At 41.2% G+C, this 21,114-nt stretch overlaps 1 protein-coding gene across 1 annotated transcript in view; it reads right to left on the reverse strand.

Annotated features, from left to right (window-relative positions):
• Positions 1-20,317, reverse strand: part of AOX1 (aldehyde oxidase 1) — a 75,903-nt gene extending 55,586 nt beyond the window's left edge. Inside the window, 9 exon segments of the mRNA XM_029933285.1 lie at positions 4,500-4,644; positions 6,786-6,866; positions 10,060-10,149; positions 12,332-12,393; positions 13,664-13,790; positions 15,315-15,423; positions 16,710-16,806; positions 18,312-18,390; positions 20,264-20,317. Of these exon segments, the coding sequence (XP_029789145.1) occupies positions 4,500-4,644; positions 6,786-6,866; positions 10,060-10,149; positions 12,332-12,393; positions 13,664-13,790; positions 15,315-15,423; positions 16,710-16,806; positions 18,312-18,390; positions 20,264-20,317 (844 nt within the window).
• Between the last annotated feature and the right edge of the window lie 797 nt (positions 20,318-21,114).

A 21,114-nucleotide genomic window follows, 5' to 3' on the forward strand; every position in this document is an offset into this window, starting at 1 on the left:
ATACATTAATTATGTGTTTACAAAAATAGAAAATAAAATGAATAGGAGGTTCTTAGAAAGCTCTTGCACATTGACAGCAGGAGACATATATAAGAATATTCACCATAAAAAACATATAATCTACAAAGACTGAAGCAGGAAGAAATAGAAAATTTGAACAGACTGATTACCAGCAATGAATTTGAATCAGTAATAAAAAAAAAAAAAACTCCCAATAAACAAAAGTCCAGGGACACATGGCTTCACAGGTGAATTCTACCAAAAAAAATTAAGTTCCCTGTTTTTTTCTTTTTAAAGAAAGAGAGAGATCATGCCTGACCAGGGGAGGGGGCAGAGGGAGAGAATTTTAAGCAGGTTTCACACTCAGCACAGAGCCTGATGCAGGGCTCAATCCCATGATCGTGGGATCATGACTTGAGCTGAGAGCAAGAGTCAGATGTTCAACTAACTGAGCCAGCCAGGCATCCCTACCAAACATTTAATACCTATTCTTCTCAAACTATTCTAAAAAATAGAAGAGGAAGGAAAACTTCCAAATTTATTCTGTGAGGCCAGTATCATCCTGAAAGCAAACCAATAAAGACACTACTGGAAAAAAGAATGACAGGCCACTATCTCTGATGAATATAGATGCAATAATCGTCAACAACATACTAGCAAACTGAATCCAACAGTACATTTAAAAAAATCAGTCAGCACAACCAAGTGGGATTTATTCCTGGGATACAAGGGTGGCTGAGTATTTGCAAATCAGTTAACCTGATACATCACATCAATAAGAGAAATATAAAAACCATATGATCATTTCAAAAGATGCAGAAAAAGCATTTGACAAAATATAACATCCATTCATAATAAAAACTCTTGACAAAGTAGGGTTGGAGAGACATACCACAACATAAGGCCTTATATGACAAACCCACAGCTAATACCATACTCAATGGAGAAAAACTGAAAACTTTCCCCTAAGGTCAGGAACATGACAGGGATGTCCACTTTCACTGCTTTTATTTAACATAGCACTGGAAGTCACACCCATAGCAATTAGACAACAAAAAGAAATAAAAGGCATCTGAATTAGTAAGGAAGAAGTAAAACTTTCATTATTTACAGATGATGTGATACCATGTATAGGAAACTGTAAAAACTACTCCCCCTCAAAATCATAGAATGGATAAATGAATTCAGTAAAGTTGCAGGATATAAAATTAATGTACAGAATCTGTTGCATTCCTATATACTAATAATGAAGCAGCAGAAAGTGAAATTAAGAAAACAATCCCACTTACAATTGCTTCAAAAACAATAAAATACCTAGGGATAAATTTAACCAAAGAGATGAGAGACCTGTACTTTGAAAGTATAAAAATTTAATGAAAGAAATTCAAGATGAGATAGAAAAATGGAAAAAATATCTGATGCTCATGGATTAGAAGAACAAATATTACTAACATGTCTATACTACCCAAAACAATCTACAGAGTTAATGCAATCTCCATCAAAATGCAACAGCAGTTTTCATAGAACTAGAACAAACAATCCTAAAATTTGTATGAAACCACCAAAGATCCCAAATAGCCAAAGCAATTTCCATAAAAAAAAGCGAATCTGGAGGTATCATAATTCTAGACTCCAAGTTATATTACAAAACTGTAGTAAAGAAAACAGTATGATACTGGCATAAAAACAGACACACAGGTCAGTGGAACAGAATAGAAAACCCAGAAATAAACCCACAACTGTTTAGTAAATTAATCTTCAACAAGGGAGGAAAGAGTATCCAATGGGAAAAAGACAGCTTCTTCAGCAAATGGTGTTGGAAACACTGGACAGCTACATGTAAAAGGATGAAACTGGACTACTTTCTTACTCATACACAAAAATAAACTCAAAATGGATTAAAGACCTAAATGTGAGATGAGACCTGGAACCACAAAATCCTTGAAGAAGGCACAGGCAGTAATGTTTCTGACATTGACTGTAACAACATTTTTCTAGATGTCTCCTGAGGCAAGGGAAATAAAAGCCAAAATAAGTTATTGGGACTATCTCAAAACAAAAAAGCTTCTGTACAGCAAAAGAAACAATCAACAAAACTAAAAGGCAACCTATGAATGGAAGAAGATATTTACAAATGATATATCCGATAAAGTGCTAGTATCCAAAATAAAGAACTTATACAACTCAATAGCCAAAAACCAAATAATCCAATTGAAAATGGGCAGAAGACATGAACAGACAGTTCTCCAAAGAAGACATATAATGGCCAACAGACACAGGAGAAGATGCTCAACGTAACTCATCATCAAGGAAATGTAAATCAAAACTACAGTGAGATACCACCTCACACCTGTCAGAATGGCTAGAATTTAACAACACAAGAAATAGTAAATATTGATGAGGATGTGTAGGAAAAGGAATCCTTGTACACTGTTGGTGGGAATGCAAACTGGTGCAGCCACTGTGGAAAACAGTATGCAGCTTCCTCAAAAAGTTAAAAATAGAATTCTCCTATGATCCAGTAATCATACTACTGGATATTTACTTCCCAAATACATGAATTCAAAAGAATACATGCACCCTATATTTATTGCAGCATTATCTACAATAGCCAATTACAGAAACAGCCCAAGTATCCACTGATTGATGAATGGATAAAGAAGATGTGATACGGAGAATACACATGTGTGTGCGCATGCACACACACACACACACACACACATACTCTCTCTCACTCATACTGAGATATTACTCATTCATAAAAAAGAATGAAATCTTGCCATTTTCAATGACATAGACGTAGCTAGACAGTATTATACTAAGTGAAATAAGTTTGTCAGAGAAAGACAAATACCTTAAGATTTCATTCATATGTGGAATTTAAGAAAAAAACAACAACAAATGAGAAAGGAAAAAAAGAGAGAGACAAATCAAGAAAGAGACTTTTAACTATAGAGAACAAACTGATGGTTACCAGAGGCGAGGTGGGGGGGGGGGGGAATGGGTGAAATAGGTAAAAGGGATTAAAGAGTACACTTATCAGGATAAGCACTGAGTAGTGTGTAGCATTGCTGAATCACTATATTGTACACCTGAAACTAATATAACACTGAATATTGACTGTACTGGAATAAAAATAAAAAACTTAATGATAAAAAAAGAATATTTGTAATAGGAAAAATTTGGAAAGCACTCTGTGTCCTTCAATAGTAGAACGGATAAGCAAATTGTACGCAGTCATACAATGGAGTCTAGCAGTTACCTGCAACACTATGAGTGTATCTCAAGTCAAGACTGTTGAACAAAGAAAGCAAATAGAAGAATAATACTATGTCATTCTATTTACGTGAAGTTCAAAAATATACTAAAGTAAATGACATATTTCTTAAAGACTCAAATATATGTGGTAAAATTGTAAAAACAAGAAAGTGACTGACCACCACCACATTCAGACTAATGAGTGCTTCTGAGAGGAAGGGAAGGGAACGGGATGCGGTTTGGGAGGGTTTCTGGGGCCTTCAAAGTTCTTGGTAAAATGCTCATTCTTGAAGTGGGTGTAGGTTATAAATGGGTGTGCACTGTTAATGTACCCATGCATATTTTATAGACTTCCATTATATCTACTCATTATTTGACAAAAACAAAATAAAAAAGGACAAGATAAATTAAATGATTTAAAAAAACCCTCAGGGTGCCTGGGCATCTCAAGTAGATTAAGTGTCTGACTCTTCATTTTACCTGGGGTCATGATCTCAACGTCATGGGATGGAGCCCCACAATAGGCTCCACGGCTTAAGACTCTCTCTCTCTCCCTCTGCCCCTCTCCCTGACTCATGTGCCTTCTCTCTCTCTCAAAAACAAAACAAAACAAAACAAAACAAAACATAAAATCCCAAAATACCCTCTAATATTTTTTCCCCTCACTTCAGGGGGTCATGTTGCATCTCCCAGGGTATATGTATATCCAACTTTGGAGACCATTTTATTATATTATAATATTTGTTTTGTGCCTTCTATATTATTATTATATGTATTTTATATATATTATTTATGCACAAAATTACATACATAATTAGATCATTGTATCATATGATATGTAACAGTATATCCTGTATATTTTATAATATACTATTATATTATACTATTTTTATTGTAAAGGTTGAAGCTTTTATTCTTAAAAAGTAGTTTTTGTCAGGACTCCTGGGTGACTCAGCCGGTTAAGCGTCTGACTTTGGCTCAGGTCATGATCTCACAGTTCATAGGTTCGAGCCCCGCATCAGGCTCTGTACTGACAGCTAGTCAGAGCCTGGAGCCTATCTTCAGATTATGTGTCTCCCTCTCTCTCTGACCCTCCCCTGCTCATGCTGTGTCTCTCTCTTTCTCTAAAATAAATAAAGACAGTAAAAAAAATTAAAAAGAAGTAGTTTTTGTAGCTGAAAGCAAAGTAGGGGCAGGAGGTCCAGTTTGGCAGTGGGAGGAGAAACGCTGTAGTCACTCACCCAGTGAAGTGTTGCCCAAGACGAGAGGGGCTTCAGGATGTTTTGCTTTCAGCTCCAGGAGATCCTTGAGCATGCCAGGGGAGATCCAGGTAACCCTCTCTCCATGAAAGGTCAGGGTTTGTTTTTCTGGGTTCTTTGCCATTCTCTAAGTGCAAATGACAAATGTGTACGCACAGATGCACACCTGCTATCCTGGCTTATGCAAGATCTCAGTGGAGGGATATTCCTCCAGAGAGGTTTCAGGGGTCCTGAGGTCCACTGGACCGAGAAGATACTCACTACACCCACTTACTAATGCCTGAATTTCCATAGATATTTGCTCCTTTAGCTTAAGACTTTTAAAATATAGCTCTTTGTAGGCAAGTGATAATTAATATAAGCTGGTACCTGTCGATAACACTTTAGTATAGATTAATTAAACATAATTTAGGATCATGGCCTTAATAATCTTAATTATACTAATGCTCTTAAATTAGTGTCTTCAGCCTGGACTCTTCCTCTGAAATCCAAACTCATATATATGAATGAGAACTTGATGTCTCCTTTGGATGTCTAATAGGCATCTCAGATTTAACATATCCCAAAATGAGCTCCTCATATCCCATTCTTTTAGAAGCCCACCAAAAACATACCCTATTCTTTCTGAGGTGTTCCCCTTCTCTGTAAATGATCACTCACCTTTCCAGCTGCCCAAAGTGTCAGAGTCAATCTCTCTCCACAGAAAGTGTCTCTCTTCCACACAGCATATCACACTCAGCAGCAAATCTCCTCGGCTCTCCATCAAAGTCTATCTAGAATCTACTCTCTTCTCACAACCTACATGCTGGCAGCCTGGTCTAGCACCAGCATCTCTCAGGATAGCATTAGCACTTTGATGAGGCTCGAGTTGTCACCCCAGAGCCTGATGCAGGGCTCGACCCCCTGACCCTGGGATCATGATGTGAGCTGAAATCAAGAGTCTGATGCTGAACTGTCTGAGCCACCTAGGTGCCCTGAGTTTTGATTTTATTTTTTATCATTTAATTTATTTTGTCCTTTTTTATTTTGTTTTTCTGAGGAGGCCCTTGGGGGACTCAGTCGGTTGAGAGCATGACTCTTGGTTTTGGCTCAGGTTGTGATCTCACAGTTGTGGGATGGGGCCCCCCATCAGGCCCTATGCTGAGCATGGAGTCTGCTTGGGATTCTGTCTCTTTCTCCCTCTGTCCCTTCCCTACTCACTGCGACTTCCTGCGCTCCTCATCAGGCTATTCCCATCTCCATAGCCAGAATGATCCCAGATTCCATTACAACATTAATAGAAACTTGCCCAGCCCCTGTCCAACTTCCCTAATCATTTCTCAGAGGGTAAAAGCCAAGCAGCCTAAGTCCTCATGGTCTGCGTCCCGGTGCCTTTCTGACCTCACTCACGGTGCTCCAGCCAGGCTGGACCCTTCTCTGTCCCTTGGCCATAGCAGCATTCTCCTACCCTTGGCACCTTTGCACTTGGTTGTGCACTTACCGGACTGCTTTCCCCCCACTTGTCATTGAGGCTGCTCCCTCATTTTTGTTAGATCTTTTTTCAAAGTTTTGAAACATTCTCAGAGAAGTCTTCTCTGGCCAATATCCTATCCCCCTTCTCTGTTTTATTTTTTTCCTTTTTAACCCTTCTTACTGGCTAACACCCTGTATCTCTTATCTATTATCTTGCTTATTATCTGTCTCTCCAACCAGATTACAACTTCTTGAGGATAGGTTTTTGTGTTAGTTTTATTCTTTGCTGTCTATTCAGTACCTAGAACAGTGCCTGGCATGTTGCTGGATGATTGAAGTTTGTTGAATGAATGAATGAATGAATGAATGAACACCTATTTCAGAACCCCTTCAGAAATAGGTATTTTATAGAATGAGACCACTGGATACCAGAGAGGAAAGAGAGATAGAAGGAAGGGTAAGACACAGGGAGAACCAGAAGTGCTCCTTGAGATCAATGTGCTGGAGTGGCTGCAAGACCAAGTAAGAAGCTGAGCAAAGCTGGATGGCTTGGGACAGTCAACAAGGACACATTGCAGATGATAACGATGAGAGTAATGATGGAATCATTAAAAAAATAGCTTTAGTGAGGCTTTAGTAAGTGTGTCAAGGGCATTAGCTAGGGAGGGTTGGTAAGCTGGGTGGGGACCGCTTCTTGATGTGATCAAATATTTCCACAGTTTGACAACTTCACAGGAAGGAAAGGGTGGTTTTATAAAACTGAGTTTATAACCAGTGACATTTAAGCAAACACATAAAGCACTCAACTCATCTTACCAAGAGTTCTGGGGGGAATATGAGCGCCTGGGTAGGGTCCAAGGGCTGGAACTCCTCTTCCACAAATAAGTCTGTGCAAATCTGTATAAAGGGCAGAAGATGGCCTTGTCAGCACAGCAAAACTGGAAACAGTATTGTAATTCTTTACATTAATAAGGCAAAATGAACATAGTAACAACTTTCTTACTCTTCTGATGCAAGAGTAATGGGAAATAGTTCAAACCAAATAAAAGTGTTTTCTTTTAAAGATTTTATTTATTTATTTATTTATTTATTTATTTATTTATTTATAGTTTATTGTCAAGTTGGTTTCCATTTATCACCCAGTGCTCATCCCAACAAGTGCCCTACTCTATGCCCCTCACCCATTTCCCCCTCTCTCCCACCCCCATCAACCCTCAGTTTGTTCTCAGTATTTAAGAGTCTCTTATGGTTTACCTTCCTCGCTCTCCTTAGCTATTTTCCCCACTTCCCCACCCCAATGGTCCTCTGTTAAGTTTCTCCTGTTTCACATATGAGTGCAAACATATGGTATCTGTCTTTCTCTGCCTGACTTATTTCACTTAGCATAACACCCTCGAGTTCCATCCATGTTGCTACAAATGGCCAGATTTCATTCTTTCTCATTGCCATGTAGTGCTCCATTGTGTATATATACCACATCTTCTTGATCCATTCATCAGGTGATGGACATTTAGCCTCTTTCCATGATTTGGCTATTGTTGACAGTGCCGCTATGAACACTGGGGTACATGTGCTCCTATGCATCAGCACTTCTGTATCCCTTGGGTAAATCCCTAGCAGTGTTATTGCTGGGTCACAGGGGAGTTCTATTGTTAATTTTTTGAGGAACCTCCACACTATTTTCCAAAGAGGCTGCACCAGTTTACATTCCCACCAACAGTGTAGGAGGGTGCCTGTTTCTCCACATCCCTGCCAGCATAAAGATTTTATTTTTAAATAATCTCTACACCTTACAACCCTGAGATAAAGAGTTGCCTGGTTTACCAACTGAGCCAGCCAGATCCCCCAAACCAAATAAATGTTTTAAATAAGAATCTTGTTGTAAGAGAAAGTCACTGATAATGATACTAAGAAAAAGAGTATTCAATGAAATAGCTCAAAGAGTACTCTATGAAACACCAAGACAGTCTATAAGAAATTACCAGAGGTTACTAAGTTTGGGACCTTGTCTCCACTGTGACCTACCCACTGTCCTCTCACCTGTCAAGTCAGGATTCAAAATACTAAAGGCTCTGAGAAGTCCTGAAGTTTAAATAAAAATGACTCTAGACATACATGCCTAGGAATAAACACTGTCCCCAACATTTAATAACAATAGGTAGTATTTACAGGGCAATACATTCCAAGTGCTTTTACATGTATTAATACTTTGTTTAATCCTTACAACAATTTTAGAAAGAAAGTGAATTATCATTTCCATTTTACTAATTACTAAAAGCACAGGATACCAGGATACTAAAAGCACAGTGAAAAGTTACCCAAACTCTAATCTTGTCTGAAAGAGGTCTGTTTTAGCATTGGAAACACTAATTACCAGAAAACATTCCTGAAGAAGTAAGGCAAATTGGGAGAACCATGGCAAGCAGAGTTACAAGTCTGTGAAGTGGAGAAGAGCATCAGCAGACATTAGAGGCAGATCTGGGTTCATTCTCGGCTCTGTCACAACTTGGTTCACTGACTCTCCCAAAGGAAAGGTACTTACCCACTCTAGAGATTACATGGAAATAATGCATATGTGGAAGGGTAATTGTGACAAGTGAAATGGACTGATATTTGTCCAATACTCTCCCTCTTTTTCTATTTCTCTGGGGTCATCCCAGGTTCCAGAAGGGACACCTGCAACTGTTTCTTGTAAAGGTTCTAAGTAAGAAGCCAGATTGAGGAATTACGGGTCAATATCTGAAATCATCAGTTTTTGCATTAATTACAATCAGAAATGTAGGCGATAACCTAGGGGCAATGATGTGCTATATCTCTAAAATCTAGAAATAAGATAGTGTGTGAGAATGAAAATGTAAAACAAACATAAGGAATCAGATCTGAGGAATTAAAGCTCCTCTAATCAGGTGTTACACCAGGACTTAAGGGAAGATATTAACATAGACTTAAGAGCAGGGAGAGTCATGGGCAGACACCTGCCAGCCAGCTGGTCTATCCTGGCAGAAGAGAGGGGTCTTCTGTGATATTACCCTTAAGATTATCCAATTGCTCTGCATCCATGCTCACCAAGCAACCCCATTATAATGTGGCTCTCTGTGTTTTCCTATAGGGAAAGAACATACGGCTTGGTGACTGTACATCCATTTTATGACTGTGTTTCTGTAGATATATATTAGGGCACATTACAGCTTAAATATCATCTTCTTTGAATTTGGTTAAAGTGAATCAGGTGGTCTGCAGAGCCCAATCATTGCCCAGATTGACTTCCTGAGGCCACAAAATTGAGAATCAGACTTCAGAAGTATTGACCCCTCTGAGGTGCACTGGTCCTCTGTGAAGTGGTTGTGGGGGGGCGGTGCAGCCTGCCTTCTTTGGCAACAACCCTCTATTCCATTGTACACTTTCTTCAGACCAAAATGAGGTGGCAGTGGGAGGTCAAGAATGGGAACCATGTAGGTGTGCAGGATAGAAATAGATACAGCAGGGGGATGATGGGCTCAGTTTCATCTAAGAATAACTGTTCTCTCATATTTCCTTGTCTACAGGAATCAGACTCTATTTTATTCTTATTCCAACTTCTGTAAGTAACTCCTTTAAGAACGTGGCAGTGGGTCTTCTGGAAACAGTATCTCTCAGAGAGCAAAGCCAGAGACTGCAGTGTTTCAGGCTAGACTTCCCAGCTGTGCTAATCATGAACTCCCCATGGGATTCTGGACAGGTTTTCCTGCTGAGGTTGCAGTTCCCTCTCTCTACAAAGGAGGGGATACAGTGACAGAGGACAGCTCTGCTTGAGTGAGGCAAGCCACAAAAACCCTTTTCCACCCAAGGAAGGGACTCATCATAATTGGGCAGGTCTTTTTGCTCTTGTCTGAGTAGGTTTATGTTTTATTATTTGATCCTTCCAGAGACTGAAGGGCAAAATCAGAGCCTGACTTTCAATCACCCTGTTACTGGGTTCCCAAATGAAAAATGCTTTTTAGTACATGTGCTTTGGAGATTTGAAAGTAATGCAGAGAATGACCATCAAAACTCACAAGAACAGAAACACTGGGCCAGCATTGAGCAGAGAGAGGACACAACAGAGACTTACGTCACTTTCCCTGCTGAGTGAGGAAGAATCATTTCCTCCCAGATCCAAGCAGCATTTTCCTGTTCCTTTCTTTTGACAGCCAGTTGACTCCTAGGACAGTGAAATGCCTTGAGATGAAAAGCTTTTTATTTATTTATTTATTTTTAATTTGGGGGGGAGCAACAGAGGGAGGGAGAAAGAGAATCTTAAGCCGGCTCTATGTTTAGTGCAGAGCCCAATTCGGGATTGATACTATAACCATTAGATCACCACCTGAGCTGAAATCAAGGTGCCCCCATTTATATGTTTATTTATTGATTTATGTTGCAAATCTTTTGTCATATCATTAAAATGTTTTAAAAATATGATTTTGCTGATCACATAATAGTCCATCTTCTAGCTATTCTATAATATATTCATAACCTTTGCTATTGTTATACACGTAGGTTTTTTTCCTACATTGTATAACTGTATATAAAATAATGAACACTTCTGTTCATTATGTGGACAGCTCTACCTACATCTTTGAACTTTTTTACAGGTGAATTCCTAGAAGTAGAATTAATTGATGTGATGCCTTTTAGGGCAATGATGATTTATCCATTCTCTAGTTTATATAAGATTCAACAATACTGAGTGTTATCATTTATAAAAGGACCTTTAAAACAAAATAAAAAATAAAGATAAAAAAAACTATTTCAGAACCGGCTCTTCCAGACATTTGGGATCTGAATGGACAATCGCTGACTTTTAAAGCAGATTTTCATTCACTGGTTCCTTCATTTCCTATTTCCTCCAAACTTGCTTCTTGTGTCTTCTTCCTTAAAGAATTTTTCAGTGTCTAGGAAAATACTTTCTTTTAGATACCCCACTTCTCTGCCCAAATGCCTCAGGCTGCCATCTTCCTAACTCTATCCAAGAAGCAAAACCAGCTTCCTCTCTTAGCGCTCTGAGAGTGTCCCCGATAGGCCACGAGTCAACTACAACAGAAATAGCCTTCTCTTGGCCTAGTAGAGAGGAGTCTTGAGTATTCTCACTGGGGCCGGTTTCTTTCCTTCATCCCCAGAGTCTGTGTTTGGGAAGGTGGATAACATCTATACTCCAGAGGGAGAGCAGTTTCCTTTAACTTCCTTTATTCATATCTCACAAGTGGCTCACTTACACCAGCAATTTGATGTTACAAGCTCTTCATGTTATTTCTCAGCTCATCAGCTTTGGCTCCCCCGTGTGGCATTAGAAGTCTGGGACATGCATACACTGGGGACCGGCCTGGCTCTGGGAAGAGGGACATGCCTCTTCCAGGCCCACCCCTGCTATTTGTGGTGCTAGGGCAAGAGTATAAATGGGCACTCCAGCCTTGGCCTGCTGCCCTCCTCTTCCCACCCTTCTGTACTGAGGGGCCTCAAACACCTGTGTGAGCATCCTGGCCTGAATGCTCCAGCTCTGTTCACACCCTCCAGAAACAGCCAGTTGTTGGCTACCCTTTGACCTACGGGGTGCATGTGCTGGCTGTTATGATCTTCCCTAGGAAGGTGGGCTCAGGTAGAGACTGGTGTCAGGCCCAGGAATGGGGTCAAGACCATATCTGGAGCATGGTCTAGAAAAGGGTGAAGGGTCCAACTGAACAAGTCACCTTGGCTCCATTGCGTCCTGAGAATGGCAAGGGGCCCTCCCAAAGGTGAAATGCCTCTTGCTTGCGTATAAGGGTTGTACTGCCCAGTTCCATCCTGCCTCAACAGCATCCTCAATAACAGTAGCAACTAAGTGCCCTCCATGACTTTGCTACATGCTTTGCCCATGATTTCTTATTTGATATTGATACTCAGTGAAGTATCTTTTGTAAAGGAAACTCCCTGTGCTCTTGAGGTGAATTTTGGATTCTATTCTACATATTTGGCTTCTTTACTTGTTCACACTTTCCTAGACAGTCTAGACTCTTGGAACTAACCTTACCTCCCCAAAGCAAATTTCATACCATTGCTTATATCTTTGGATTTGCTGGAGCCCTCCAACCTATCCTGTTCTGATGCCTTGCTTTGCTATTCATGGAAGGTATCGGGATGCCTGGTTAGATCACCTGACCTCCCTCTGTGGTGGACTGTGGAACATCCAAGGTGGTGTAACTTTCACCCAATCCTCAACAAATAGCTAAAATTCTTGTGAGTCAGTTGGAACAAACTCACCTGGTCTCCCTTATAGTCTGTTTAGATGACCTAAACAATTCAACCCCTGTATTCCCAGACTTGGCCAGCTGTCACTGTCATTCTTGCTCTGTAGGGTGTCACCTACTCACCACACAGAAGGTCCTTCCACTTGCAAGAATTGGCCGATACCCAGTACAGCGGCATAGATTACCTAATCAGAGAAGAAGCATGCTTATCAGTAGGCTTTATTTTAACTGATTTCATTTGAAAGTTAAAACTGACCTGGGTTTTTTTTGGGGGAAAAGGGAGCGTTTAGATATCTGTCAGACTATTCAATGTTTTTTCTCTTCTTAGAATATGATCCTTCCCACCACCTCAATTTTAGTTTTATTCTCTGCCCTGAAGATGATCATCTCTATGGTGAGCTCACTTGCCATCTATTTAGCTTATTCATTCATCCAACATGTATCAATTAAGATACAGGGGATCCTAAAACAAGAAATATAGTCCATTTCTAAGGTACTGTATGATTTTCTATAATGGAACAAAGAGAGTAAAGGAAGCAACTGCCAGCAAATGGCAGATTAGGGAGTGTGTCTGTGCTTCTCCTTCAGGTCTCAATCTAAAAATCTGTGTATTTAACAGATAACTTGTTTGGGGATTGTTGAGACCTGAAAATGATGCTTATTGATCCTGCAAAAGGGATTTGAATATGTACTCTTCTTTAGTAACTTAAACCATTTGCAAATTCTAAAGCATCCTTTCAATATGTGAAAGGCTCTGTTATGGATTGAAATGTTTCCTCCAAAAAAGATACATTGAGGTTCTAACATCTGGAACCTGTGAATGTGACCTTATTTGGAAATAGAACCTCTGCAGATATTCTCAAGTTAAACTGAGGCCATATTGGATTAGGATGGGCCCTAATCTAGTGAGAGAGGTCCTTATAAGAGAAAATTTGGACACAGACACACGGGGGAGAAGGCCATGAGAAGACAGGCAGAGACTGGACCGACGCATCTATAAGTTAAGGAATACCAGGATGGCTGTCAAACACCAGAACAAAGAAGAGGCAAGGAAGAATCCTCCCCTAGAGACTTCAGATGGAGCACGATCCTGCTGACACCTTGGTTTCCGACTTGTAACCTCTAGAAATGTGAAAGAATAAGTTCCTGTTGTTTTAATGCACCTACTTGGTGGTACTTTGTTTTGACAGCCCTCATGAAGGCAAAGAAGTCACTGGATAGGGAACTGAGGTGTCAAAATGGGTGTGTGATCTACACGCAGTGTGTTCCATGCAGGCCTCTCCAGCAAGTGCTCTGCCATTTTTCCCTGCCCCTGGGTGGGCTGTAGCTACTTTAGAAACAACAGGGGGCCTCTGAGCAGGGCTGGGATGACCTTGTGAGAGGGCTGGAGTGGCCTGGAGCAGGCTTCCCACCTGGCCTCAGGCAGGTGGTGAGTTTTTCTTGTGTCACACCTACCCCCCAGGGCTTCCATGAGCTGCTCCTCTGAAGGCTGCAGGTGGTTCCTGAGCAGTGTGTAGATGGACATCACCATCCCAGGGGTGCAGAACCCACACTGGGTGCCGTGGCTCTTGGCAATCCTCTCCTGGAAAGACACATGCATGGTCACAGGACTTTCTGCTGTCAGCATCCCTCACCGAGGTCCACATCTGGCACCTCCCTATCACGGTGGGACCCAGTCCCTGAGCAGTGTACCCCTCCCCTTGCCCAGAAATGGCCAGCATCCCCTTTCCTCTGCTGCTCTGGTGGAAGTGACCTAGAAACCATATTCTCTCATTACAATCATCTCAAACTCAGATGCTCAGAGACTTCTAATTGGGAATTAGCTGTGTGCAGCTTCTATTCCCAGAGTGAGAATTTTCTAGAAATCAGTAATTATAAGTAGAGTATGTTTAAGTTTCAAAAACAATTTCTTTGAACACCTCCACATCTTGCCCAGCTTAATTTTGACCATGGAGCTGCCTCTTTTTGATTATTTTGGAAACTATTTACTGTTGATCTCACTTTACTCTCTTCTTTATATTCTTTTGTGTTGGCTCAAAAGGAGTTCTACTTTAAAAGATCCAAGATTTTGGTCTGTGTCCTAGATCCCTGCTATTTAAAGTGTAGTCTATGGACCAATGGTGTTTGTCCCACCTGGGAGCTTGCAGGAGATGCAAAACCTCAGGCCTCTGCTCCAAACCTCCTGACTCAGAATCTGTATTTTTAACAAGTTGCCAGATGATTCTTAGCACGTTAAAGTTTGGGAAGCCCTGCTCTAGATTTCAGAGTGTAATCCTCTCTGATCTCCTAGACATTCTAGTAAATTCTGCTGAGTCCTTTGCTTTTGCTGATGTTTCCTGGAATTGATTTTCACATTTTGAAACCCAGAGACCCTCTGGGCTCCTCTGCCTGGAAGGACTTGTAGTATTAGTGGATCTGGACCTATGATTTTCCAATTCTCTGTCTCCATTCTCTGTGACCATGACAGAGGAGTCTGCCAATGCATGTCACAGTTCTCTTAAAACCAGCCTGTGTCCCAGCTCCTAGTTAAGATTTGGAGAGGGGGGCCTGGGTGGCTCAGTCAGTTAAGTGCTTGACTCGATTTTAGCTGAGGTCATGATCTCATGGTTTGTGGGACACAAGCCTGCTTGGGATTCTCTCTTTCTCTCTGCCCCTCCCCTATGTGCTCTCACTCTCTCTCAAGATAAAGAAATAAACTTTAAAAAAATGATAGTTCTTGTGGTCTGGTGCAGTCAGTCTTGGTTCTAATTTTACTCCTAAGGGAGTAATCTTAAGTTTTATCTTGTTTGCCTCTGAAATTTTAGTCTATGAATAATACCCTTTGTACAATATTTATTCCAGCCTATAGTTGTATAGGCATTAATCAATGTTTTGATAATCCTCCTTATCATTCAAGCGGAAAAAGTAAGAAAAGAGATGATTGTCTAATAAAATGCAGATGGATTTCCAGCTTTCTTTAAATCACTTAGATGTTATTACCTTGATCACTATACATCCAAAGCTTCTACTTACCTGATCACAACCTCGAAGCTCCAGGCAGCATAGTCAACATAATGTTGGTGAAAAAGAAAAGGTTAAGAATGAGAAAAGTAGAATGTGTTCTTACCTGCACAGGGTGAAGTCTGGTGTTGATACTTCCAATACCTTCCACAGTGGTGACAGCAGCCCCATACAGAGAGCAGATGGGCACCAAGCACGCAGTAACAGAGAAGTGTCTTCATATGAGGAATAAAAGGAAAATCAAGGAATGTAACACAATTCTTCCCTCTTGGGAAGCAAGAAGGGCATTAAACAACAACAACAACAAACAAGGAACTAAGCCCATCATTCAGCCTTGGGGATGGGGAACTGGAGTGGAGACAGGGAGAAAGAGTTTAGAATCCACTCTGCTGACTCTGTACTATCTTTAAGAATTGGGGTTCTTAGAAGGAGCCTGGGCATTCTGAACTTCATAAAAACTTAAGAAAACTTTTTAATGTTTATTTATTTGTTTTGAAAGACAGTGAGGGAAGGAGAGAGAGAGAGAGAGAGAGAGAGAGAGAGAGAGAGAGAGAGAGAGAGAAACAGAGACAGAGACAGAGACAGAGAGGGAGATGGGGAAGAGCAGAGACAGAGAGGGAGAGAGAATCTGAAGCAGGTTCCATGCTCATCAAGGAGCCTGACTTGGGGCTTGATACCATTAACCATGAGACCATGACCTGAGCCAAAATCAAGAGTCAGCCACTCAACTGACCAAACCACCCAGGTGCCCCTCAGGAAAATTTTCTAAGCCCAGAAAAGACCTATTTAGTTCTAGATTCAATGGAAGTGGACTCATGTCACCAGGAGTATAATTGGATCTCAACTCGTATTCATTGGGTATTGACTCCATAACAGGTTAAAGGCATACTTATGTCTTTTATGTCTACATTTGAGGGTTTTTTTTTTTTTGCTTCTTAATTTAAAAGTCTTTGGATAAAGTCATTTAACAGTGAAATGGTGTGTGTTCTGAGACCATTTACTGATTTCTTGGACGAGTGGATCTGGGAGCAGCCCAAATCCTGGAATCCTGATCTTAATTAAAGGATGCAACCATGACCCAGGTTCCTGCTCAGCAGGGTTGGTCTAGCCCAGCAGTAGAAAAGGCATTATTTTCAGAGCCAGAAAATGTGGCTGCTACAACCTTCTTCTACAACCTTATATGACCTTGAACAAGTCACTTCATCTCTTTAAGCCTCAGTTTCTTCATCTGTAAAATGAATCGTTTGCCTATATTGGAATTTCTTAATCTGGGATACATAGATGGGCCTTAGGAGGTCTGTACTCTCCCTGAAACTGTGTGCAAAATATAATTAGTTTATAAGTAGAGGGCTCATAGCTTTTATCAGATTTTCAGAGGGGTTCAAGATTTAGAGAGGATTAGAATCATGAGACCTTAGAGATCTTTTGCTCTGGGATGAGAATACAAGCCTGACAAAGAAACAAAGAGCCCTTCTGGCTTCTGGGCTTCTGGGTAGGATACCTTATCTTCGCAGACACTGGGTCAGGCTTAGACACCATCACGGTACAGGCACCGCAGCCTCCTCTTCCACAGGCGTACTTGGTTCCTGTGAGGCGTACTGGAAGGTGGTCAAGGAAAAGATGCCACATGGATATGTTACCCCATCATAGCTGTCTCCCTCAGGTGTCACTAGTGAGGAAGGTCTTTTGGGGGTGAAGGGCAGGTCTGAGAAGTCTCTTGCCTGCCTCCAGGTCTCAGTAAAGGCCAATCTAGACCTTATTAGCTGTATGATACTGAACATATTAACCTCTCCCTGCCCATTTTCTCACTTGCAAAGAGGGTAAAGTAAATAGTTACTTTATCTTCATAGGCTTATCATAAGCATCTTGTAGGATGATGGCTGTAAAAACTCTTTGACAAGTCTGATTACATTATAGGTATCCTGGATTCCAATCATGTAACTGGAAGAGAAGAGCTTATTTTTAGCAATTTGATGAATTGCTAGTTTTGTCCATTTGTACTGCATTTGAAAACAAGTGAGTGAGCCTTTGGAGAAAGCTCCCATCCTTACCTTCAGAGCCCACGTGGAGTGTCCCTCTGCTCTCGCTTGCTCTGAGTCCAAGCCCAAATCCAGGCTCAGCCTCACCTCTCTCTTTAGTCATCCTTCTTCCTAACTGTGGCCCATTTCCACCCAGTTTATGAGACTGGATATAATTCACTAGACTGGTTAAGAAGATTTCAGAATCATGGACTTTTATTTTTTTAAGTCATAGAGCTTGTTCATCTAAATTAAGTCATAGCCTCAGATGTTTATCAGAGAGGACATGTGAATGAATAGAATGGGCTGGGTATAACTGGAGAGCTTGTGCCCCTTTCTTTTTTCTTTTCTTTTTTGTTTGTGCTCCTTTTTAGGTGGGGTACTTGGGACAGTCCCTACTCCGCTCAGTAAGACTGCTGTCATGCACGAATGACTATTTTCTCATTTTTCATGAGAAGCTGAAAAATGTTGGTTTTCTAAAATATGAGATTTCCTTCCTCATTTTCAAACATTGACAATTAATTGAAAACTATGTGGGCTTTTAAACAAAACTTTCCATGGGTTGACTCCATCAATTTATAATCTCTGTTATTTATTTACCTTCTGGCTACTCTGAGAGATATATTAGACCTACCAATGAAAGTGGTTGTCATTATGAAGATCTAAATTTCAGAATATAAAATGGTAGGGAAAATCTGTCATAAGAGAATGGATATAGGGAAAGATAATCCTTTCCTATGACACATGCTTTTCCTGAATCTGGAGAATCTGGTTTCCCTTCAGGGCAGGGTACATGCAACACAAACTTCTATTATATAACAATCCTTCTGGGAATTGGAAAGCCCTTAAAGGAATAATTAGTGCTGAAGTAAAGAGCTTAGCTTCCATTTCATTGCTATTAAATCAAGATAAGAAGCTCTGGGGAACCTTCATCCTCTCCAAATAGCCCAATTAACTTAATATTCTTAAAACCATTGCCAAAAGCAAAGAGAGAGGAAGGGCCAGTGGGGCTGACTGGGGATGGAGACAGTAGTTTTCACAATCACAGCAGGCCTAAAGTTTTAAGGCAAACATAGACACTGCACAGCTTTTGATCAAAAGGGTTCAGTTCTTTCGTAGGAAGGTGAGTAGAGTGACTTCCGGGTCTGCATTCCTCTCTATCACCTGCATTGGAAACAGAAAAGAGATGATTATGGGGACCAAACGGATGACCCAGTGGAATGTCTGCTGTAGCCCTGCTTATGATTAGGGACTGAGGGACAATACTTTCATTTGCCTATTTTTTTTTTTTTTTTTTTTTTGCTCTAAAGACAGAGAAATTTCACATACATTACAGAGCTGGAGACTCGTCAAGCAAGTGGGACACCAATGCTTTTATAAGTGATTAGAGTGGCGAGCCACCACTGGGTAAGCCACCGCTGGGTAAGCCACCCCTGGGAGTTGTATTCTTCTTGTTTGCTCCACTATCTGTTTTTGTGGAATCTTCCAGCTCAGTCTTTTGTACTCTTAGAATATTTAAAATTGGGGTGAGACTTGGATGCTCTGTGTGTGTGTGTGTGTGTGTGTGTGTGTACAATGAAGGGCCCTAGAGGGAAGAAGTCTGGATAGGAAGGGTTTCTATTCTGGCACCTCTGAGACACCTCCAGTGGGGAGTACATTCGATAACCTGAGGGATCTCAAGAGTTGGTAGCAAAAAGGGGAGATGGGGGAGGTCCGTGATTGTGCCAGTCCTCATGGCAGAGTGGCTGATAGTGAGACTTGTCCCAGCTCAGGACCCAGGGTGCCTCTGGTGGAATATTAGAATTCCTCCCTCCCTTTCCTTGACAAGTGGGGGACTATCACTCAGAAGCCTGGAGTGATCTTCTCTTCTGCTTCTTTCCCACTTGCTCATTTTGTAATATTTCCTTTGTCTTTATCTTGGAGTTTCCTGCAAACACCTTCAGCCATTCTGTTGCACCAGAGGAAAGGAAGAAAGGGTGGGCTATTCGTGTTGGGTTTTTCCTTTCTCCCCAGAAGAAAAACATGAATTCCAAAGAATCAGAAGGGGTTTGGAACAGAAAATAGAGGAAGAAGCCTCTAAAGCCTAGGCCAGTGGAACAAGTGAGTTAGGACTCAGCTTATGAAAGCAAGTTTGGAAGAATGTATGGTGGCTGCTGGCTGTGGAGACTGGATACAAGAGACAGAGTTACAAGAGACATGATGACCCCTTTCTTGGGGTGGGAGGGTGGATATGGCCAAATCCCAGTTAGATTTGTGGGACTGGGGGGTGAGAAGCCCAGGAGGTGGCAAGCCACATGCCTTGGGAACTACATAATGGTTCCTTTGAGGGAGAGACTGAGAGTCATAAGCAGAGTAGGCCTGGAAGACGGCACTGAGGTCAGCCAATGCCCCATGAGGACTGGTAGTGAGAACTGAAGAGGGGATGCCAGGGGAAAGTGACACTGGAAGAGCCCCTCTTCTTGTCATATAGGCTCCTCCTAGAACTTAGTTGTAACCTGGCAAAGAGGAGATGGATTGAAATTTACTATAATTACATTTCAACTAATTCTGATTAATGGAGTCTCAACAGAAAAATTAAATTGATAAAAATAAAGAAATCTCTATTTCTGGTCCTCCTGAGTTTGAGGATCAAGATACATTACTAGATACAGTGATTCCAGCATATCAGGCCCTGTGCTAAGTGCTTTATAAGGAAAAATGGGGTTCCTAATCAATGAAAGGAGCAGTTCTCTTTTAATCTTTTTGGGAAGTAGATTCTAGAGATGGGTAGTCTGAGGCTCAGGGAGGTGAAGTAGCTTGCATAAAGTTACACAGTAAACGGGAGCAGTGGATTGGAACAAGACTGCTTGATGCCAAGGCATATGCTTTACCACCTCCCCATATTCTCAGAAGCCAAGTCTTGGCTGAGTGGGGAAGAGGCCAAGTTAGTATGGGTTCTTTCTCCCTGGCTTCTTGTCCCTGACTGGACAAGAACTCCCCCCAAGCTAGTAGTTTCCTGCTGTCTCTGCAAGCCATTGTAGTATCACCCAACACTTACCTTCCTCCCATTCACAAAGAAAACCAAGTCATCCGATTTCGACGGGCAAGGCATTGCTCCTGTAAATAAGTTTCACCTTACAACTCTAGATGCAGATGTTCTTTGGCAGCAGAGAAATGAAAATGTAGCACCAGGCAACAGAAACCCAACCCTGTGCGGGAGCTGGCAGCTCAGAGCCCGGAGAGCAGGGTAGGGGGTGGAGACTCCTTTGCTTTGTGGCCTTTTAAGTCTAGGGCACCTGTGTGGCCCAGCCTTTCTTATTCTTCCCACCAATCCTGGCTTCAAATCTCACTCCATGCACAACCCAGCCCTCTTCTTGCTTTCTTGTAAGTTGGAGGGCTGTAGTGTGAAGACCATAAACAACCATCTAAATTTAAACCTACTGTGCACACGGTCTCAGCCCTGGAAATATATTCTGGACAGACTTCATTCTTCTCAAAGAGAGGTAGAAGTGGGCTGAGAGCTCACACTTTTTCAACGTTTTTCTTATTCTAGCTCAGAAATGTCCTCATATGGATAAGCCCACTCTGTCCTAAAGTGGAGGTGTGAGGTGCCACAACCACCCAGCTCCTATATACTCTCCTCCTTCCTCCCCACCCATAGGATTACTCCACTAGAGAAGAATGACATGGTTAAGGCAACCACTTTGCAGGTGAATAAAATGAGACCCAGATATGTGAGATCAGTAGCTGAGGGTCACATAGAAAGTTAAGTGGCAAAGCACAAACCAAAACCAAGATATCCTACCTTAAAAAAACCTTAAGTGTAGAGACAGATTCTTTAATAAAAAGAAAAGTATCATTTTTGATCTTTCTGAACATCTCCAGTTAGATATTAGGGGATAAAATCAA

This window comes from Suricata suricatta, chromosome 3 (assembly GCF_006229205.1).
Source record: "Suricata suricatta isolate VVHF042 chromosome 3, meerkat_22Aug2017_6uvM2_HiC, whole genome shotgun sequence".
In the NCBI taxonomy this organism is placed as follows: Eukaryota; Metazoa; Chordata; class Mammalia; order Carnivora; family Herpestidae; genus Suricata; species Suricata suricatta.